The sequence below is a fragment of the Macaca thibetana genome, chromosome 16 (genome assembly GCF_024542745.1).
Source record: "Macaca thibetana thibetana isolate TM-01 chromosome 16, ASM2454274v1, whole genome shotgun sequence".
NCBI lineage: Eukaryota > Metazoa > Chordata > Mammalia > Primates > Cercopithecidae > Macaca > Macaca thibetana.
The window spans coordinates 1,521,555-1,543,473 of record NC_065593.1 but is presented as its reverse complement, the minus strand read 5'-3'; the positions used below and the strand labels follow the sequence as shown (position 1 = coordinate 1,543,473).

Genomic DNA, 21,919 nt, shown 5'->3' with positions numbered 1-21,919 from the left:
ACATGGTGAAACCCCATCTCTATAAGAATATAAAAATTAGCCAGGCATGGTAGCATGCACCTGTAATCCTAGCTACTCGGGAGGCTGAGGCACGAGAATCACTTAAACCCAGGAGGCGGAGATTGCAGTGAGCTGAGATCGTGCTACTGCACTCCAGCCTGGGTAACAGAGCAAGACTCTGTCTCAAAAAAAAAAAAAAAAAAAAAAAAAAAAAAAATTAAAATAATACAAGCATTGAAAGGGTACAGCAGTACCATGAGGGAGACAGCACTGAATTCTGTCTGAGACGTGCAGGCCCACCAAAGCGGGGTGATAACAGAGCAAGAATTTAAAAGATGCTATTTACTACTCTGCTTGGGCTGCCATAACCAAATAGCACAGACTGGGTGGCTTAAACAGCAGACATTTATTTCTCAGAGTGCTGGAGGCTGGAAGTCTGAGTTCAGAGTGCCCGCATAACTGGGTTCTGGTGAGGAGTCTTCCTGGCTTATACATGCCGCCGTCTCACTGTGACCTCACATACCAGAAAGAGAGTGAGAGAAAGATCTCTTCCTCTTCTTTTTTAATTTTAATTTTTGTTTGTTTTGTTTTGTTTTTTTGAGACGGAGTCTTGCTCTGTTGCCAGGCTGGAGTGCAATGGTGTGATCTCAGCTCACTGCAACCTCTGCCTCCCAGGTTCAAACGATTCTCCTGCCTCAACTGAGTAGCTGGGACCAGAGGCATGCACCACCACGCCTAGCTAAGTTTTGTATATTTAGTCGAGACGGGGTTTCACCATGTTGGCCAGATGGTCTCGATCTCTTGACCTCATGATCTGCCTGCCTCGGCCTCCCAAAGTGCTGGGATTACAGGTGTGAGCCTCCGCACCTGGTCTCTTCCTTTTCTTATAAGGCCACCTATCCTGCTAGATTAGGGCCCCACCCTTATGACCTCATTTAACCTTAATTACCTCCTAAAGGCCCTGTCTCCAAATACTATCACATTGTGGGGTAGGACTTCAACATGAATTTAGGAAGGACACAACTCAGTTCATAGCAGATGAATAAGCATTCACCAGGCAGCTCAGTTATGGAAGGGGTGTTGAAACCGAGGGAATATAGCAGATATGAAAGAATAGAGGCCTGAAACGACAGGGTGTATTCAGGGAGCTACAGCTGGCTCAGCGTTGCTGGAATATAAGGTGAGAGGGAGAACTTCTGAAAGCTGAGACTAGAACAATAGGGGTGGAGGTGGAGCACATGATTATGAAGGACCTTAGTATACTAAGCTTAGAAGGACTTCACCTTAAGGGTAGAGGGGAGCCACAGGAACTTCTAGGCAGAGGCATGGTGCAGTCAGATTTGCATTTTTGATAATTCAGGTGGAGGAGCAATTTGAGCAGCAGCAAAACTGGAAGTAGTAAGTTAGTTGGGAAGCTAATGCAGTAGCCCTTGTGAATGAAAGATGCAGCAAAGACAAGAGAGAGGGAAAGTCTGAAAAATGTTAAGGTGATGAACGTGCAGGACTTGACTAGATATTTTAAATGTGGAAGGTGAGAGAGCCATAGGAGTCCAGGTTGGGTTAGGGTCTTACTTGTCCAGTTTCCATAAAGAGACATGTTAATTACTTGACATTTTATAGAATTAGTAAATTGACTCACTGACATTTTATAGAATTAGTAAATTGACTCCAAAACTCTTTGACTAAGTATGTAACTGTTCTATAAACTGAAGTTGCGTCACTCTTACCATGATCACAAACTCAGGGTTTACCTATCATTTTGGAACTCTTTGGGGAAGTCGACCATCTTTTCTGGGCTAATTACCTTTTTAAAAGGGGAGAGAGTTGCACTTGGTGTCATACGCATTTCTGCTGTAACATTGTTTCCTGCTATTTATTTTCCTTAGTATATTTGCTTGTACATGCTCAGTATTGTGTTATGTTTTAGACATTACAGAAATAAAACTGTGATTTTTGTCTTTGACACACTAGTTTTGTGGGAGAAACCAACTCATGGTACTATACTACCACTAAAAGGAAGTAATGTGTATTTAAATGCTAATTTGTGTCTGCTGCATGCAGCCTATATGTTGGTTCATTCATTTGTTTTCATTCATTCCTTCTGAGTCCCCGTGTTTATAAAGTTTACACTCTAGTGGAGGAACAATAATTAGTAAACATGTAGTATATGGAATGGCAATCTGTGTCACAGAGGCCAGCAAAGTAGGAGAGGGTGTGTGCTGAGGGTCTGGCTTACTATTTAGTGTGGTGTGATGAGAGAAGCCCCCTTAGTAGGGTGACATTTGAGCAAAGGCCCAGGGAGTGAGAGAGGGTGAGACATATGGTCTGTGCAGTGTAGGTGGCTGGGGGAAGAATGTTGCAGGCAGAGGGAACACCAAGTGCAAAGGCCCTGAGATGGGAACATGCTCCATTTATTTGAGGAACAGTGAGGAGGCCGGTGTAGCAAGAGCAATGTGAGAAGGGGAAGGTGTGTTCACTGATGGGGGGAGAGGAGGATTATTCAGAGCCTTGGAGGCCATCGTAAGGGCTTTGACTTTTCCTCCAAGTGAGACAGAAAGACACTGGAGCATTGCAAGTGGAGGTGTGACAGGATTTGACCTAGGCTTTAGAAGCATCATTCTCACTGTATGTGCAAAATGGACTATAAAGAGGCAAGGGCAGGAGAAGTGAGACTGGTTAGGAGGCAGTTGCAGTAATCCTGGCAGGAGATGACAGCGGTTTGGATCCGGGGTAGCAGTGGAGGAGGTGAGAAGTGCTGAGATGTAGGGCTATTTATGATATACATACTGACAGGCGTTGTTGAGGGACAAGATGTGGTGTGTGAAAGGAGTCGAGGTTTCTGGCCTGAGTCACTGGAAGAACGGAACTGCCACTTATGGAGATGGAGAGGACTATTAGAAAATCTAAGTGGAGGTGTCAAGAGAAGGTGTCAAGAAGGTAGTTGGATAAATGAGTCTGGAGCTAGAAGAGGGAACCAACCTGGAGATATGTAGATGGTATTTAAAAGCCACAAGTTGGTAAATCAAAGACCAAGAGAGTATATAGGAAAGAGGTCTGTTGGCTGAGCTTTAGTGCCCAGGGTTTAGAGGTCAAGATGAGGAGGAACCAACAAAGCGGACTGGGAAGAGGCTTCTTGGGGGGTGAGCAGAAAACTAGGAGAGTGTAGCATCCTGGAACCAAGTGAACACACTGTGTTGAGGCATTAGGAGTGATCAGTGGTTTCCTATGATGTTGATGCATGAGACCTGAGAATGGACCGTAGTGTTCAAGTGATGCACGAGATAGAACCAGTCATGCCACTAATGGTTTTATTAGTCCTAAATATTTTCACTGCAAGATTTAGTTGTTCTAAGTATTTTCACTGTCAGACGAAGGATGAAAGTCGTTCAGGGTAATTTCCATTTTAGTAATTTCTGACAGCGGCAGAACAGTTTCTACTTATGATTGGTATGCATTTTTATTATTAGCATAGTATTCATTTTGGATAATAAGCACGGCCTTGTTAGCGTTATTTTTTTTCACCTCCTCCTCGAATTGTTCATCCATTCATTCATTCAACCGAAAAAATGCTTATTAAGCTCCTGTCCTGCGCTAGTCCTAGGTTTCTCTTGTCCTGATAGGTCTAGCTTCACATGAGCAGGATTTTGCCTTTCCGGGGGCACTCGGCTCCCGCCTCCCCGCAGTGGGGTTTTTCCAGCCTACCTTGTGCAGCTGCGGTTCTCAGCGTCCGCGGGTGGAGGCCTGCAGCTGGTCAGCCGGTGCGTCCCGCCCACGGCTGGGGGCCCTCTGGCAGCCAAGAAGGAAATGCAGATGAGGTGGGCGGACAGTATGCAGATGAGGGGGGCGGGCCGCGCCAGGCGGGTGGCGTGCAGTTGAGGTGGTCGGGCAGGATGCAGATGAAGGGGGCGGGCCACGCGGGCGGGCAGGATGCAGATGAGGGGGCGGGGCCCGCGGGCGCGGGAGAGGAGCGGCTCCGCCGGCAGCCGCTGGGAACTGGAAGGCGCCCGGCCCTTTCTTTGACTGGAGCGGACCCGCCGGACGCAGCCGCCTCGTCAGCCGGAGCCGGCGCGAGCTCGGCACGGTGGACATCCCGTCCGAGGCCAGCAAGCCGGCCGCTGCCCTAGTGGGCCAAGCATGGGCAACCACTCAGGACGGCCCGAGGATCCGGAACCAGGTCTGTGCGGCTGGCGGGGGTCGCGCCGCACCCCTCCCCGGTCAGGCGCCCTTCCCCCACCGCCTCCGGCCCGCGGCGCCGACGGGGGCGAGCGAAAGGCTAAGGTCCTGGCGTGTGATTCTTGCCGTTGGAATGCGGCGCATGGGATTGTGAAATTACCTGTGCCCGTGCGGCGACCAGGAAACGCTGCTCGTCCTGAACGCGCACCTGGGAGCCGGGGCCGCCGGGCGGGCGCAGCGGCGTCCCTGCCGCGGGGTTCCCCCCTGCGCGCCTGGCCTGCGCCTAGATGGGGTCTCCTGAGCGCGCAGGCCGCCCGCGGACTTTCCGGGCGTTTGCGGGAAGGGCGTGCCCCGCGGCTGCTCCCTGTCGGCCGCGGGCCCCGCACTTTGTGGCGCCTGCGGCTCTGCCCCTCACACTCACGCCAGGCTGCCCCGCCACTGTTGCTGACCCGGAATAGTCCGTGCTTGTTCTGGGATGTCGGGCGCGCCTCTGGTTATCCCGTTTTTACTTCCTCAGTCCTGAGTGAGCTTCGTGGAGTCAGCTGGGCCGTAGTTTTCGTCCTCTGGTAGCTCATGCCGGCCCCCAGCAGAGTTAGATGCCGATAACCAGAGTTGCTTTTAAAAACAAAACGAACCATTTCTGGACTGTCACGTGAAGCAAGTGGGATTTAGTTTTGCCTGAAAAATGGCATCTTGGCTGATAGCAAAGAGATGGTTGACCTGACTCTGGAGTCCTGGGGGGGGATGGGGGCAGGTGACAGGTATGTGTTTCAGTGGGAGAGTCAGAACTGGAAACGTTTTCCAAAGGTGTAATATTTGTTTTTTTTTTTTTTTTTGAGAGGGAGTCTCGCTCTGTCGCCCAGGCTGGGATGCGGTGGCCGGATCTCAGCTCACTGCAAGCTCCGCCTCCCGGGTTTACGCCATTCTCCTGCCTCAGCCTCCCGAGTAGCTGGGACTACAGGCGCCCGCCACCTCGCCCGGCTAGTTATTTTTTGTATTTTTTAGTTGAGATGGGGTTTCACCTTGTTAGCCAGGATGGTCTCGATCTCCTGACCTCGTGATCCGCCCGTCTCGGCCTCCCAAAGTGCTGGGATTACAGGCTTGAGCCACCGCGCCCGGCCAAAGGTGTAATATTTGAATTTTAATTTGAATGAGGACTTTGAGGCTCTGAGAGATGAAGCGACTTGTCCGAGTGACCTTTTCCACCTTTTCCGGAGCTGGGTGCCATGCTGTAGGTCGCTGGGTCCTCCTGGCCTCTGCGCATTGCTCCTTCACCACCCAGGGCCCCAGCCACCCCCTCGGCCCTAGCCTCGGGCGGAGTGGAGGCGGGTGCCTCCCTGACACTTGGGGTACATTGGACTGGTACCACAGCCAGGATGGAAAGTTTGGACAGCCGCACAGAAATACTGTGAAGAAAAATTTCAGGGGTCAGCTTACTGCATAGAGGTGACTTTAATTACACAGCACTTGTTCAGACTATTTTTTGGGCAGAATAACCAATAATATGCATATTTATAAAATGAAGTATGCATAAAATAAAAATAGTATACTTGTCATAAATAACCCTGTTGATAAACTGTTCGGTAAAGGATTGGTAACATTTTAAAAACACTTCTCATTAGTTACATGCCTGTCCAGGTATTGTGAAAACCCCTAGGTATTATTTCCTTTGTGTTAAAATTGTGAAAAGACTTACTCTTGTTAGAGCTTTTAAGAGTGATTTAAATGCCTGTGTTCCAATTTTTTAGTGACCTTACTTTTTAAAGCGCTCTGATGGATAGGACATAAAAATAATATGTTTATGCCAGTAACTTATTTTATTGTATTTTTCAAAGAATGCATATCATTTCAGAATGGGAGCTCTGATTTGCTGCAAATGAAGATACTGGATTAGGACATTTTTAAGAGATGGTGTCTCACCTGTGTTGCCCAGGCTGGCCTTGAACTCCTGGGCTCCAGCAACCCTCCTCCCTCAGCCTCCCAAGTAGCTGAGACTACAGGCACATGCCACCTTGCCTGGCTAGGAATTCGTGGTAAAAACTTTAAATGCTGGACTACTGGCTGAAAGTGTAATTTTAACTGGCTTTCTAATGCTGTGATGAAATGCTGTAGAGTTCATTGTTGAGATCCTGGAAATTAGAGCTTTGTTAAAGATGTGTGTGTTTTCAGTCTGCTTTACTGCAGAATGGGGATGAGGTCGCATGGCCCCAACTGGCAGTTGTGGTACATTGGACTAGAATCTCAACAAGTGCTTCCAAGGGTCATCAGAGCAAGAGTACCAAAAGGATATAAGGGGGAAGAAGAAGGGAGGCTGGATGAGTGATAGCAGCACACAAGCCTGAGTGTCACATGGTTCCCATATTGTGCCAGTTTTGTCCGTGGAGAACAGACATTTAGAATTAAGAATGCACACAAGACAGACAAAAGGGATAGGAAGCAGAATTTGAGGAGTTCGAGGCTAGCCTGGGCAAGGAAAGCTTTTGACCATGATGCAGACCCAACACCTACGAAAGGGAAGCAGGAGGCAGTAGGTTTGGGCAGGGAGAGCCTCAGATAATGACTAATGACGCAGACCTGAAGTCTTGGCCACCTGATCGGGGCGCTCCAGAGCAAAGCCCACCCATTAGAGGGGTCTCAGGTTGGGCAGAAACCACAGTCACTAGTCTTTCTGTGGGTCAGTCATTGGCCAGAGGCTACTTGAGAAGAACGTGCCTTCAGCTCAGAAGCTAACACGAGGATGAGTCCTAGGATCCTCCTGGTGCCAACAGCTGGAGGCTTTTAGACCTCTGCAGTCCTTGCAGATGAATGGCAAGTTGGTTTTTTTTTTTTTTTTTTTTTTTTTTGAGACAAGGTCTGACTCTGTCACCTGGGGTGGAGTGCAGTGCTATGATCATGGCTCACTGCCAGCCTTGACCTTCCAAGGTCAGGCAGTCCTCCCACTTCAGCCACCCAAGTAGCTGGGATGACTCGCCCGGCTGTTTTGTTTTTTTGGTAGAGATGGGAATTTTTTTTTTTTTTTTTTTTTTTTTTTGAGATGGAGTCTTGTTCTGCCACCCAGGCTAGAGTGCAGTGATGCGATTTTGGCTCACTGCAACCTCTGCCTCCTGGGTTAAAGCGATCCTCCCGAGTAGCTGGGACTACAGGTGTGCACCACTATGCCCGGCTAATTTTTGTATTTTTAGTAGAGATGGGATTTCAGCATGTTGGCCAGGCTGGTCTTGAACTCCTGACCTCAAGTGATCCGCCTGACTCAGCCTCCCACAGTACTGGGATTACAGGTGTGAGCCACCATGCCCAGCGTAGAGATGGGATCTTGCCATGTTGTCCAGGCTGGTCCCAAACTCCTGGGCTCAGGTGATCCTCCTGCTTCAGCCTCCCAAAGTGCTGGGATTACAGGCATAAGCCACTGTACCTGGTCAAGTTCTTTCTTGAAAAAGAGATCCCAGTGGAACACCTCCGTGGTTGACTACCTCAGGACCTCAGTCGCTTGGACAGGGAGAGTCTGTTTAAAGGGTAAAGAGGTAAAATCCCTATCTCAGACCCCCTCTAAGGGTTGAGATTGCACCATCTTTTCCAGGTGGAAGCTCCTCATCCCCTCTGGGGTGTGTCTAAGGCAGAAGGCAGCTTCTCAGCTGCTGCTGCTTTTCTAGCCCTGGAATTGGCTGTGGTGGTAGCAGGATTCCTCTCTTGTGGTATCTGCAGTCCTCCGAGTTGGGACATCATGACTTAACATGGTATTGCAGAATGGATGAGATAATTAGATCCAGTAAAAGATATGAAAATTTCATAGCTGAAATTTTCAGCCTGGACAGAGAAAGCTGGTGACCACATCTCATGCTTCCTAAAAGGTCCTAGTTAACATTCCTTCAGTTTCCAACCAGGTTGTCAGCACTTGCGTTGTCAGGGCTGCTGGGCATGGTTGTGCAGTTTGTGTACTGTTCAAAGGCATCTGCTTAGAGAACTGAGTGGGCCCAGCAGGGTTGTAGCAGCCCAGAGGAAGGGGTGCCATTTTGCAATTTTGCCTTTTTATATTCACACAAAGGTGCCCAAAGTGCTAAAGCAGTCTTAGAAAGCGAGTTTAGAAGGTTTTCCCCAGTCCCAGTTCCAGCTTATTGCTTGTTTTAAATTTGCATGTATGTACTTAAAAAGTTAATGCAAATTACATGAAATAAAAGTTCCTCAGGTGCACTCTGTATTAGTTATAGTTAATGCTAACTGTGGTTACAGATAAATTCCAAAATAACCACTTAAGACAGTGAAAGTTGATTTCTATCTCATGTCACATCTGGTTGTGAGTTGGGGGCCATCAACAGGTGGTTGTTAGAGACTCAGGCTAGTGGATGCTTCTCTTCAGCATATGGCTCCCAAATTGCCCTGAATCTGCCAGCAGTCAGGAGAGAAGGCGTGTGGAGGACCCTGCCCGAGGTTTTAGGGGCCAGGCCTAGAAGTGGTGCACATCATTTCTACTTACGTTCCGCTGGCCAGACTCAGTCACACAGCCCCACTGACATGCCAGGGGACTGCAGAGCGCCAAGCAGAGAGCAGCATGGATGTTGGTAAACATTAGTGTCTCTTTGTAGACGTAGTGACCATTTTCAACCACATTTGCATCAGTATTTTATTACAAAATTTTTAATCAGAAAAATTAAGACTTACATAGTAAACACCCATGTACCAGCCACCTAGATTCTAAATTAATATTTTGCTGTATTTGCTTTATTTGTACATCTCTATATTTATCCCTCTACCCACCCATTAGTCCGTCTTTTTTTTTTAATGCATTTCAATGAAATGGTAGTTATCTCTATAATTCTACATGATATACTATACCCTTATTGTTTCTTGATTTGTTAGCTTTCAAGCCTCTCTACTACTAACCTGCACTATGAAAGTTGAGGAATTAAGTACATTTTCCTTGCTATATATTCCCCTCACCCCCATTTCTGCAAGTCATACTTAAATTTTCCAAATCCATTGTTAGTATAAAATGCTAATGGTAGAATACAAGTAGTGGTATACAGAAGTTTACTGTAAAATTCTTTCCACTTTGCTATATGAAATTTTCCCTTTGAGACCAGCCTGGCCATCACGGTGAAACCCCATCTCTACCAAAAACACAAAAATTAGTCGGGTGCAATGGTGGGCACCTGTAATCCCAGCTACTGGGGAGGCTGAGGAAGGAGAATCGCTGAGCGCGAGAAGCGGAGGTTGCAGTGAGCTGAGATCGCGCTACTGCACTCCAGCCTGGCGACAGAGTAAGACTCTGTCTCAAATAAATAGAAAACTTTAAAATTCTAAGGAAATCTATTGTTTTCCACTTGTATTTCTTGACTCACCAGCTTTAAACAGTGTCCTAGGCTTCGCCACGGGTAAATTAGGATGTAGTGCCCCAAACGTCTTCTGCCTTATTCTCAGAGTTCTCCTCCCCAACTTATTCCCAGTCTGCCTCTTGACCTTTCACATGGCTAGAACATTTACATTCTGTTCCATAATTAGTATTAGTAAGTCTTCTGTGCATCATTTATAGGTTAATTCTAAAAGTGGAAGGCCTGTCAGCATTTAAAATATCAGGATCTCGTGTATTATTTGCTAGAGAACCAGGCAGTATGTTTAGATTTATAGAGAAGACAGTGGCATCTTACATTGCATAACGCGTGATCTGTGAAGACAGGAGTAAGGAGAATGGAAAGGAGTTGGTATGAGTATGCTCTTTACTTTTAAAATTAATATGCTTTTATCCTGTTACTCAGTTTCTTATTTTTGCAGACTGTTAGAGGGAATTTCTTTTTTCTTTTTTCTTTTTTCTTTTTTTTTTTTTTTTTTTTTTTTGAGACGGAGTCTCGCTCTGTCGCCCAGACTGGAGTGCAGTGGCCGGATCTCAGCTCACTGCAAGCTCCGCCTCCCGGGTTTACGCTATTCTCCTGCCTCAGCCTCCTGAGTAGCTGGGACTACAGGCGCCAGCCACCTCGCCCGGCTAGTTTTTTGTATTTTTTAGTAGAGACGGGGTTTCACCGTGTTAGCCAGGATGGTCTTGATCTCCTGACCTCGTGATCCGCCTGTCTCAGCCTCCCAAAGTGCTGGGATTACAGGCTTGAGCCACGGCGCCCGGCCGGAATTTCTTTTTTCTTAAAAACAAGCACAGTGGTTAAGAGTTGGGGCTCTGGAGCTAGTCTGTCTTTTCATACTCAGTTCTGTCACTTCTTTTTTTCTTTTTTTTTGAGACAGAGTCTCATTCTGTTGCCTAGGCTGGAGTATACTGGAGTGATCTCGGCTCACTGCGACCTCTGCCTCCTAGGTTCAAGAGATTCTCCTGCCTCAGTCTCCTGAGTAGCTGGGACTACAGGCGCGTGCCACTAGGCCTGGCTAATTTTTGTATTTTTAGTAGAGACAGGGTTTCACCATGTTGGCCAGGCTGGTCTCAAATTCCTGACCTCAGGTGATCCGCCCACCTGGGGCTTCCCAAATTGCTGGGATTACAGGCATGAGCCACCATGCCCTGCTCTCATTTCTGTCACTTCTGCACTCCGAGACTTTGGGCAAAAAAAATTTTGTTTTTGAGACGGAGTCTCGCTGTGTCACCCAGGCTGGAGTGCAGTGGTGCAATCTCGGCTCACTGCAAGCTCTGCCTCCCAGGTTCATGCCATTCTCCTGCCTCAGCCTCCTGAGTAGCTGGGACTACAGGCGCCTGCCACTGCGCCCAGCTAATTTTTTGTATTTTTTATAGAGACAGGGTTTCACCATGTTAGCCAGGATGGTCTCCATCTCCTGACCTTGTGATCCACCCGCCTCGGCCTCCCAGAATGCTGGGATTACAGGCGTGAACTACTGCGCCTGGCCCAGGCAAATAATTTTTCCTTGAGCCTCAACTTCTTTATCTAGGAATGGGAAGAGTAATATAACCTACCTTGTAGGTTTGTTGTGGTGATTCATAGGTTAAAACATCTGAAGGCTTAAAATAGACACACATAGAAAGCGCCTGATAAGCTTTAGCTGTTAATTCTTCTTAACCCTCTAACATAATATTTTGGTTTGGACTGGTTGTTTTCTAGTCCTATCTCATTCTCAGGTTAGCTCATTACTTCTTGGATCCTTTTTCTCTCTTTTGGATTCTCTTTGCTTTTGTAAAAGTGAAGATGTGGCCGGGTGCAGTGGCTCACACCTGTAATCCCAGCACTTTGGGAGGCCGAGGTGGGTGGATCACCTGAAGTTGGGAGTTCGAGACTACCCTGACCAACATGGAGAAACCCTGTCTCTACTAAAAAATACAAAATTAGCCAGGTGTGGTGGCACATACCTGTAATCCTAGCTACTCGGGAGGCTGAGGCAGGAGAATCGCTTGAACCTGGGAGGCGAAGGTTGCAGTGAGCCGAGATTGCACCATTGTACTCTAGCCTAGGCAACAAGAGCGAAACTCTGTCTCAGAAACAAACAAACAAACAACAAAGTGAAGATGCATACATCAAATATCAATGGTAATACGTAGTAAAAAATCAAGAAGTAATGTCAAATATATCTGTTACTGTAATAAATGTGAGTGGGTTAAGCTCTCCATTAAAGAACTTCCCCCAATTAAGACAGAAAATCAATATATATACTGTAGAAAAGCTTGTTTATATGTTACTTTGATTTTTAAAATTAAGTCATTTAAAGTTGTGAATAATAAAAAAGTAGCTCTTGAAACTTTCAAGTTCAATGTCTTGTTATTCCATATGTTCTGTTTATAAATGCAGTAAAATTTAATAAGCACTCTTTAAGAGCATCTGGTTAAATTCAGTTCTCTTTATAAACTTTGCTAATAAAGTTAACATTTTAATTTGTGTTTATTTAGTATATTTAGGTTCTTGTTAAAGTCTGACAAAAAAGTCCAGTTTTTAAAGTCTTATAAATTTAATGATTATTCTAATAAATTTAGTGATTCTTAAGTCCTCTTATATATTCCAAAACATTTATATTTTCTTTCTCTCTTTTTTTGTTTTTTTGAGACAGTTTCTCTCTCAGTCGCCCAGGCTGGAGTTCAGTGGCATGGTCATAGCTCACTGCAGCCTTGACCTCCTGGGTGCAGGTGATCCTCTCACCTCAGCCTCCTGAGTAGCTGGGACTACAAGAGCATGCCACCACATCTGGCTAATTTTTGTGTTTTTTATAGAGACGGGGTCTTGCTATATTGCCCAGGCTAGTCTTGAACTCCTGGGCTCAAGCTATCCTCCCACCTTGGCCTCCCAAAGTGCTGAGAGTATAGGTGTGAGCCACAGTGCCCAGCCTGTATTCTCTCTTTATATGTGTGTATATGTAGATGCACGCTTTCAAATTTAAAATTACAAATTAATTACTGAGTTACAGATTTTGAATTGGAATCACAAGGTTGACCTTTAATGCTTTAATCCAATTCTCATAAACATTAAAAGTGTAGTTCTCTAATGCAGATATTTCTTAATATGGAATACTATTACTACTTGTCTGATTCTTTTGATTATTTCCCCACTTGTTCTATTTTTTTTTTTTTTTTTTTTTTTTTGAGACGGAGTCTCGCTGTGTCGCCCAGGCTGGAGTGCAGTGGCCGGATCTCAGCTCACTGCAAGCTCTGCCTCCCGGGTTTTTACGCCATTCTCCTGCCTCAGCCTCCCGAGTAGCCGGGACTACAGGCGCCCGCCACCTCGCCCGGCTAGTTTTTTGTATTTTTTAGTAGAGACGGGGTTTCACCGTGTTAGCCAGGATGGTCTCGAACTCCTGACCTCGTGATCCGCCCGTCTCGGCCTCCCAAAGTGCTGGGATTACAGGCTTGAGCCACCGCGCCCGGCCTCCCCACTTGTTCTAAATCTTTCTAGGATTAAAAGATGTTTACGTAAATGTTTTATTCCAAATAATGTTGGGATTTCTTCCCGTGTGTGTGTGTGTGTGTGTGTGTGTGTGTGTATATATATATATATATATTTTTTTTTTTTTTTTTTTTTAAGAGACAAGGTCTTGTTCTGTTGCCCAGGCTGGAGTGCAGTGGTGTGATGCTGGCTCACTGCAGCCTTGACCTTCCTCTCTGCCCCAGCCTCCTGAGTAGCTGGGACTACAGGCAGTGCCACCATGCCCAGCTAATTAAAAAAATTTTTTTTGGTAGAGATGGGGTCTCACTGTGTTGCCCAGGCTAGTCTCCAACTCCTGGCCTCAAGCTGTCCTCTCACCTCAGCCTCCAAAAGTGTTGACATTTGCCACCATGCCTGGCCCCATATAACTTTTAGGGTTGTCTTCTCAGTTTGCTGAGGTTTTTTAAATAAATAGGGATCTCTGACAGGGACAAGGTTGGGATTCTAACCCTACCTAGACTTCAGATATCAGCTTGAGCCACTTTTGCTTTGGTTGGAACATATTCTTGACCATATTTGGTTTGAGCATATTCAAGGATATTCTGTGCTAGTAAGTTTTCTCAACCTTCATCTGAAGATAACTATGTTTTGCCCTTACCCTTTATATACTTTGCCTGGGTATAGAATTCTTGTTTATCACCTTTGTAGTCTTTCTGTAGCATGGCCTTCAAAAGTTGAAGAAACAGGTGTCGTAATACTCACGTGCCTTAGATTCAAGTTATATTTTATTTAATTTGTGTAGCTTCTAATAGGAGCCTGAGACCCCCATTCAAACGGCCATATAACTTGATTAGAGTTTGTACTTCTTTAGCACTTAAAATATATAAATATTTTCCCATTTAACTCCAAAGAACTTTAACTTGATAGAATACTGCCTGTTTTTTTGTTTTTTGTTTTTGTTTTTTTTGTACTTTCTGTCTCTTAAAGCAGTATCTTCTTAAAAAAATTTAAATTAACTTTAAGTTCTGGGATACATGTACAGGACGTGCAGGTTTGTTACATAAGTAAACGTGTGCCATGGTGGTTTGCTGCACAGATCAACCCATCGCCTAGGTATTAAAGCCCCACATGCATTAGCTGTTTATCCTGATGCTCTCCCTCCTACCGCCCCCGCCCCCTGACAGGCCCCAGTGTGTGTTGTTCCCCCGACCCCTCTGCGCTGTTTCCATGTGTTCTCATTGTTAAGCTCCCATTTATAAGCGAGAACATGCGGTATTTCGTTTTCTGTTCCTGTTAGTTTGCTGAGGATAATGGCTTCCATCTCCATCCATGTCCCTGCAGAGGACATGATGTTGTTCCTTTTTATGGCTGCATTCTATTCCATGGTGTATATGTACCACATTTTCTTTATCCACTCTGCCATTGATGGACATTTGGATTGATTCCATGTCTTTGCTATTGTGAATAGTGCTGCAGTGAACATACAGGTGCATGTATCTTTATAATAGAATGATTTATATTCCTTTGGGTATATATTCAGTAATAGATTTGCTGGGTCAAATGGCATTTCTGGTTCTAGGTCTTTAAGGAATCACCACACTGGCTTCCACAGTGGTTGAACTAATTGACATTCCCACCAACAGTGTAGTTCTCCCCAGCCTCACCAGCATCTGTTGTTTCTTGACTTTTTAAAATAATCGCCATTCTGACTGGCATGAGATGGAGCTCATTGTGGTTTTGATGTGCATTTCTCTAATAATCAGTGATGTTCAGCTTTTTTTCATATATTTGTTGACTACATAAATGTCTTCTTTTGAGAAGTATCTGTTTGTGTCCTTTGACCACTTTTTAATGGGGTTGTTTTTTTCTTGTAAATTTGTTTAAGTTCCTTGTAGATTCTGGATATTAGACCTCTGTCAGATGGATAGCTTGCAAAAATGTTCTCCCATTCTGTAGGTAGCAGTATCTTTCTTGATAGTAAAACAAAATGTGATTTAATTGTGGATATCTTTCTTGGCTTTGTCTGTCTTACAGGATAATTCTACTGAAACAATAGTATCAGTTAAAGACACAATACACCATAAAGTATCTTAAATGAGATAGGGCCGTTTATATTGATAAAAGTGCAGTTCAAGAAGAAAAAGTAGCAGTTACAAAGTCCACTCACTAAATAGCAAAACACTGGAAGTAACTAAAGGAGAACCTATTTGAAACACATGGAAAAACTCGTAAAGTGGGAGAATTTAACTGTGTCTTACACAAACCATTTTTTCAAAATGATCATGGAATGGTTAATATATTGATCTATTCTAAGGCCAGAAAGAAAACCTCATTACTTTCATTCAAGAGAAATTTTACTGGTCACTCTGTGATCATAATGCAATAAAACTGTAAATAGTGAAAGTTGACATTTTAAAAACTTAATCTATTTGGAAATTTTGACTCAAATAGGAATTGAAAACTACAGTTATAGATCATTTAGAAAAATAATTATGAAATACTAATAAAGTTACAAATAATAAGCAAATTTATTCCTCTGAAAGCTTTTATTATCAAAAAATAAAGAATGAAAATAAAGTAAGTTCTACACAAGGACATTCGAAAGAAGAGAAACAACAAAAGAAATCTGGCATAACTGGAGGGAGTTTTTAAAAATGGCAGAAATTAATGAAGTAAGTTACGACTGTGTCTGTTTCACTCTTCTCTTTCCTCAGTACCTAACACCTTACTAGACACATGGGTGGTGTTTAGTAAATATTGAATAAATGTGAATGAGTAAAAAAAATCACCAGAATTGAAAAATCTTAAGAGTATGTTCTTTGTTAAACAATGAAATGAAGTTTTAGTTAGACTCATCAAGAAATAAGATAACACAAATACCCCAAATTATATATATATAAAATGTGTGTATATATAATATGTATAATTTATATTATATATAGTATATAATAGATATGTTAGCTATATATGTGTATGTGTATATATATAATGTATATAATCAGGGATGTTGGAGATTTTTTAAAAACTAGAATAAAAAATAGAAAAATCTTGAAAAAATTGAAATTAGGAAAACAAAATTACCAAAATCAATTCATAAAGAAATGAAATACTTGGACAGAAAAATATTCTTGGAAGATGTCACAAAGTGACTTAAGAAAATAGCTCCCGGCTGGGCGCAGTGGCTCATACCTGTAATCCCAGCACTTTGGGAGGCTGAGGCGGGTGGATCACCGAGGTCGGGAGTTCAAGACCAGCCTGACCAACATGGAGAAACCCTGTCTCTACTAAAAATACGAAATTAGCTGGGTGTGGTGGTGCATGCCTGTAATCCCAGCTACTCGAGAGGCTGAGGCAGGAGAATCACTTGAACCCGGGAGGTGGAGGTTGCAGTGAGCCGAGATCATGCCATTGCACTCCAGCCTGGGAGACAAGCGTGAAACCATGTCTCAAAAAAAAAAAAAAAAAAAATAGCCCCCAAAATAATCCTGAATCCAGATGGTGTTATAGGTAAAGTTTTTCCAATATGAGAAAAATATAATTTCTGTGCTATTTAAAGTTGTGTGGTATGTTTCCCAAAGATATTAGATATTAAATATTACAGAGGGTATAGGTAATGATATAAGCTATGTACAGATGATTATTTCGTATTTTAATAATTAAAATGTGCTAGAAAAACTGTAACTCATACATTTAATCTATGTCTGTTGCTTAGGACCAGGTTAAGTCAAAGAAGAAATGAGTCAATATTAAATTTATGCAGAAAAATATTAAACACATAAGACAGTTGAGTGCAACTATAGCCAAAATTATGATGGTGATATTCAAATAATAGAAACTTGAAAAATATTCCAAAGTACAGAAAAGATGGAAGGCATTCCAATTTGTTTTGATGAAAGTAGTACTAATACTGTTAATATTATTTCTGATACCAAAGCTTTTCAAAGATGGTATGAACAAAGAAAGCCACAGTGTATTCTTACTAATGTAGAGGCTCTCCTTAACTGAAATATCAGCCACATTTAATCCAGCCATATGTTTAAAAAAAAATTACACCATTGGCTAAAAAGTGGCTTATTCTAAGAATGCAAAAATATTATTAAGTAAATAGAATTGGAACTATCAGTAAATTTAAAGATAAAAGTTACCATCATACTCTATGTCAGTAATGCATTTAATAAAATTTAACATCTACCTCATAAACATTTAATTTATGTTGGAATAGTCTGGATCTTTTCTTAAGATAAATAAGATGCTCGCCAGGCGCGGTGGCTCATGCCTGTAATGCCAGCACTTTGGGAGGCTGAGGTGGGCGGATCACGAGGACAGGAGATCGAGACCATCCTGGCTAACACGGTGAAACCCCATCTCTACTAAAAATACAAAAAACTAGCCGGGCGTGGTGGCGGGCGCCTGTAGTCCCAGCTACTCGGGAGGCTGAGGCAGGAGAATGGCGTGAACCCGGGAGGCGGAGTTTGCAGTGAGCCGAGATTGCGCCACTGCACTCTAGCCTGGGTGACAGAGCGAGACTCTGCCTCAAAAAAAAAAAAATGATAAATAAGATGCTCTAAAAGCAGCACATACCATGCTTAACAGGAAACTGAAAACATCCCTATACAGGTCAGGGACAAAACAGTGGTGCCTGTACAGGACTTTATGACATTGTTTTCAAATATACTAGCCAAAGCAGTAAGATTTTTAAAAAATGGTTATTAAAAATGAGACAAAATTAGCATTCTTTGTAGATACTAGAATTCTCTTGTTAGAATAGCCAAGGAGATCAACTGAATAACTATGAGAACCTATAACAATTTAGTAAGGTAACCAGCTTGGAAATGAGTATATAAATTCAGATATGTATGTGTGTGCATATATATGCTTGTATGATGTAGATAGATGTATATGTAACAGTAGTTTTCTTTTATGATAGTAATCAGAAACGATGGTTTGTTTTTTTTTTTTTTTGAGACAGGGTCTTATTCTGTCACCCAGGCTGGACTACAGTGGTGCTATCTGGGCTCACTGCAACCTGTGCCTTCCAGGCCCAGGCAATCCTCCCACCTCAGCCTCCTGAGTAACTGGGACAACAGGCACGTGCTACCAGAGCTGGCTAATTGTTGTATTTTTTGTAGAGACGGGGTTTCACTGTGTTGCCTAGGCTGGTCTTGAACTCCTGAGCTCAAGTGATCTACCCACCTCAGCCTCCCAAAGTACTGGGATTATAGGAGTGAGCCTCTGTGCCTGACCACAATGGTTTATTAAAAGGTTTCATTCACACTGTGAAAAAAATGCATAAAACCTGAGGAAGAAACAAGAAATGTGCATGGCCTCTGTGAGAGCTGTAAACTGTCTACTCAGGGGCATAGATATAAACTGTCTCCTCAGAGGCACTGGTGATGATGCGGTAGGTGTCCTCCGTTGAGTGGAGGAATTATCGTTATAGTTCTGAAAATCAGAAATAGCTGCTGAATTTTGTAAAATGCCTTTTGGGCATTCACACAGATCTTACTATTTTTCTTTTTAGATATAATGATTTGATGGATTTAAATATCTTCACCTTATAATAAACTTTAAGTCAGGTTTTTCTAAATCTTCCTTTTGGAATTTTTTTTTTTTTAACATGAAAGTTGAATTAACAGCATTTTTTCTTGGTGCCTTATTGCATTATATATAAAATAAGGGGATGTGTGCATGGTTAGTTCTTAAGTTCCTGGTAACTTTAACATTCTATGATTTTATGGTTTTAGACTTTTTTTTTCCCAAGAGACAAAGGGGCTTGCTCCGTTGTTTAGGCTGGTCTCAAACTCCTGGCCTCAAGGGATCCTCCTGCCCTGGCCTCCCAAAATGCTGGTGTAACAGGCATGAGCCACCACTCGTGGCCAGACTTTTAAACATTTCTAACTCAGAGAAGTGTTTGGATTTTACCTCTTGAATTGTTGCACAAATGTGCTTTAGGTATGAGATTTCTAGCTTGTTGAATTCTATTTTACTTAAAAAAATTTTTTATATGGCTCCAATCAGATCAAACTAGCCTATGTAGTATCATAGAAGTAGCATTATAATATTGAGAATTTTGAAGGGTTCCAGGTATCCTGAAGACTTCACCATCACAGGACAAAAACACTTCTAGGGCTGTCTTCCCACCAGACCCAGCGTCTGCTGTTCTTTCGCTCTTGCTGCCCTCCTCCGCTACCTTCTTGCTTAGCCAGTGCGTGTTGTCTGGCATCCGCCTTCACATGGACATTGTGCTGCAGTTGGTTGCTTCTCCAGCTAAGTACGAACCGTCTGAGGATCCATGTTTATCTTTGCCATCTCCATGGTCTCCAGCACTCCGCAGAGTCCTTAGCAAAATGTATGGTTTTAATGAATTGATGGCAGCTGTCCCTTGTATTTCCAGGAAAGTTTTGGATTCTCAGGAGAAAGTAAGTTTGATATTTCAAAACTAATGTGGTTGGCCAAATATTTTATATTGGGATTAAAAAAATTATTTTAGTGGCACAAACTTCCAGAAAGCTTGTGCGTAAGAGTTTTTCCTTACCCCACACGACTACAAAGGTGACCCAGAAATCCTGAGCCAGTGGAACTCCCGGGGGGGTGCAGGTATCACAGGGACCTTGCCCTCCCCACTGTCTCCTTTCATCCCTGTCCCAGAGACCTAACATCGCCATGGTCTCCTTTCCTTCAGTCTTTCATATGTATTTGTAAATATTCTTTTACCAGTATCTTTCTTTCTCTGTTCCTTTTCCTCTTTAACCCTTGCCCTTTTGCTTCAGAAAAATTAGTCTTTTTTCTTTTATGCTCCCCTCATTTCCAACTTCCTGTTCCAAATTAAGCCTAATTATGGTTGAGTGTTAAGATTAGGGTTTATGATGAACCTAGTAAGATAAAGTAATGTATTTTGATGTGAAACTGTATCTAGTAAAGAACTGATGCCAGCCACCTCCAAAGCCCTTGAAAATCCCCTTTGTTTTATCTGCCAGAGAATTCATCTCTTTCTCTAATTGGTCCTGCTTTTCTCTCTAGCACAAGCAGCCAAATTTTAAAAAAATCTTGAAAGGTTACATTATAAGCAGTCTAACCTTCTGATCTGTAAGCAGATAAAGAGTCTATTCATAGTGGTAAAAAACTATTATGAAAATTATCTGTTTATAGTTATATTTTGGCCTCTTTTGGTCTCCCCTCAGTCTGAGTACGTTACAGTATGCTGAAGTTACATGGAATTAATATGCTTCTAAACTGGACCAAAAATGTGATATAACAGCCTGTATTTGCAGGTGAACAAAGTATGAGTGAGAGCGGTATGTGGCTCTGTGTGCTTTGTTTGCCCGTGCGTATTTGTGTGTCTGTGTTCCTCCTGCACAACTTCCCTGACAGCCTGTGCTTTGTGCTTTCATAGGGATTTTGAATTATAAGGGAAAGAAGAAAGAATGAAAATCAAGATATAACAGTAATCGGATCAATGATGACATTTTAGTGTGAACTGTACGTTACAATGACCTCTTCTGTAAATTTTGGTATCCAGAACCTTATGCTAACCCTTTCAGATAGAAAACAGTGCTCGAAGTGTATCACAAGCGTGCCTTTTTCATTTACTGTTTTTTCATTACTTAAGTTATTCCTTTTCTTCTCTTTTTTTTTTTTTGGTATGTGTGTGTGTGTGTCAGGGTCTTACTTTGTCACCCAGGCTGGAGAGCAGTGTTGTAATCATGGCTCACTGCAGCCTCAACCTCCCAGGCTCAAGTGATCCTCCTGCTTCAGCCTCTCGAGTAGCTGGGACCACAGGCATGTGCCACCTCGCTTGGCTGATTTTTTAAATTTTTGGTAGAGGTGGGGTCTTGCTGTGTTGCTCAGGCTGTGTTGCTCAGAATTAATGTGAATTCTGGTACCAGCTTTGCCTCTGGAGATACTCTGGGGCTTCTTGATGGCTGTGGTCAGGCCACACCATGGTCATGTGCTTGCCAGCATTCTGGTCATTCCTCGCTTATCTACTGCCTCTAATTGTTCCTGTGTGCCTGGAAACTGGTAGCCAAACCTGCCAGAACTGTATACAAACCAGAAGTGCTTCTCCTAGTAGTAAGCAGGTGTGGAGGTTTAGGGGACAGTCATTTTGAGCTTCTCTGGAGCTGTTTTCCTTTTCTCGTTGAAATGACATCATCTCAGGTAGCTGAGTGGCCATAGAGCTGTGTCACTGCACAAGCATGTGGTCAGGTGCTGTTCCCCTGCCCTGGCACCTGTGGAAGATGCGTGGGCCTGCTCTCTGTTGCTTTCTTGTACCACACCACACCCATCCTGGCCTCAGAGCTCCTGCCTGCATGGGCTTCCCTGTGCCTTGATGCTCCTCTCACAGCATGTTACAGCTGACTCCTCCATGGGTTGACTGCAAGGCCCAATTTGCACAGGATAGTTCCAGTTAACACCTAATTGTGGATCAGTTTACTCCTGTTGTTTTTACACTCAAAAAGTGCCCCAATTTGGAAGATAAAATATACCATCTCCTACTTAACCATTTCAGGTCTCAGTCCAGTGTCACCTGCTTCAGGTAGACCTTTCCCTTTCTCTCTCAGGGGGCAAGTTTCCTGGTTTGCTGTGGCTGCAGAATAAACCCCAGGGCTTGGTTGGGCTGAGCCAGGGTTTGCCAGCAGACAGATTCAGGCTTCTTTCTATGTGAGGGCCCGTGGCAGGCCAGCGTGGGAGGATGTGAGATGGGAGGGGCAGCCAGGTGCTGGGAGGGTTGGGAGAGACATGGGGGGCGGGAAAAGTGAGGCCTGAAGCCAGGGGAAAGAAACATAGAAGTGTGCTGTAAGCTCTGCGTACACCAGCCCTTGATGAGTTTTAATCTGCTTTACCTCTCAAGGCTGTAAGAGTCAGATCTGAGTGTTTTGAAAATGAGACGGTGTGTGCAATTAACTTGAAGAGAACTGATACAGGAGAGATCTCTGGTGAGGCTTCATTAT

The 21,919-nt window shown here is 43.7% G+C and overlaps 1 protein-coding gene across 8 annotated transcripts in view; it reads left to right on the top strand.

The window, feature by feature from the left end:
• SPECC1 (sperm antigen with calponin homology and coiled-coil domains 1) overlaps positions 1 to 21,919 on the top strand; it is a 281,070-nt gene that overhangs the window by 112,947 nt on the left and 146,204 nt on the right. The window contains exon 1 of one of the 8 annotated variants that reach the window (XM_050763868.1): positions 3,927 to 4,174. The exons of 5 other annotated variants lie outside the window; for them this stretch is intronic. In XM_050763868.1, coding sequence (XP_050619825.1) covers positions 4,135 to 4,174 — 40 coding nt within the window. In that variant the 5' untranslated portion in view covers positions 3,927 to 4,134. Of the gene's footprint in view, positions 1 to 3,926; positions 4,175 to 21,919 lie in introns of those variants that run through there. 2 more of the 8 variants (XM_050763871.1, XM_050763870.1) reach the window with 2 other exon arrangements.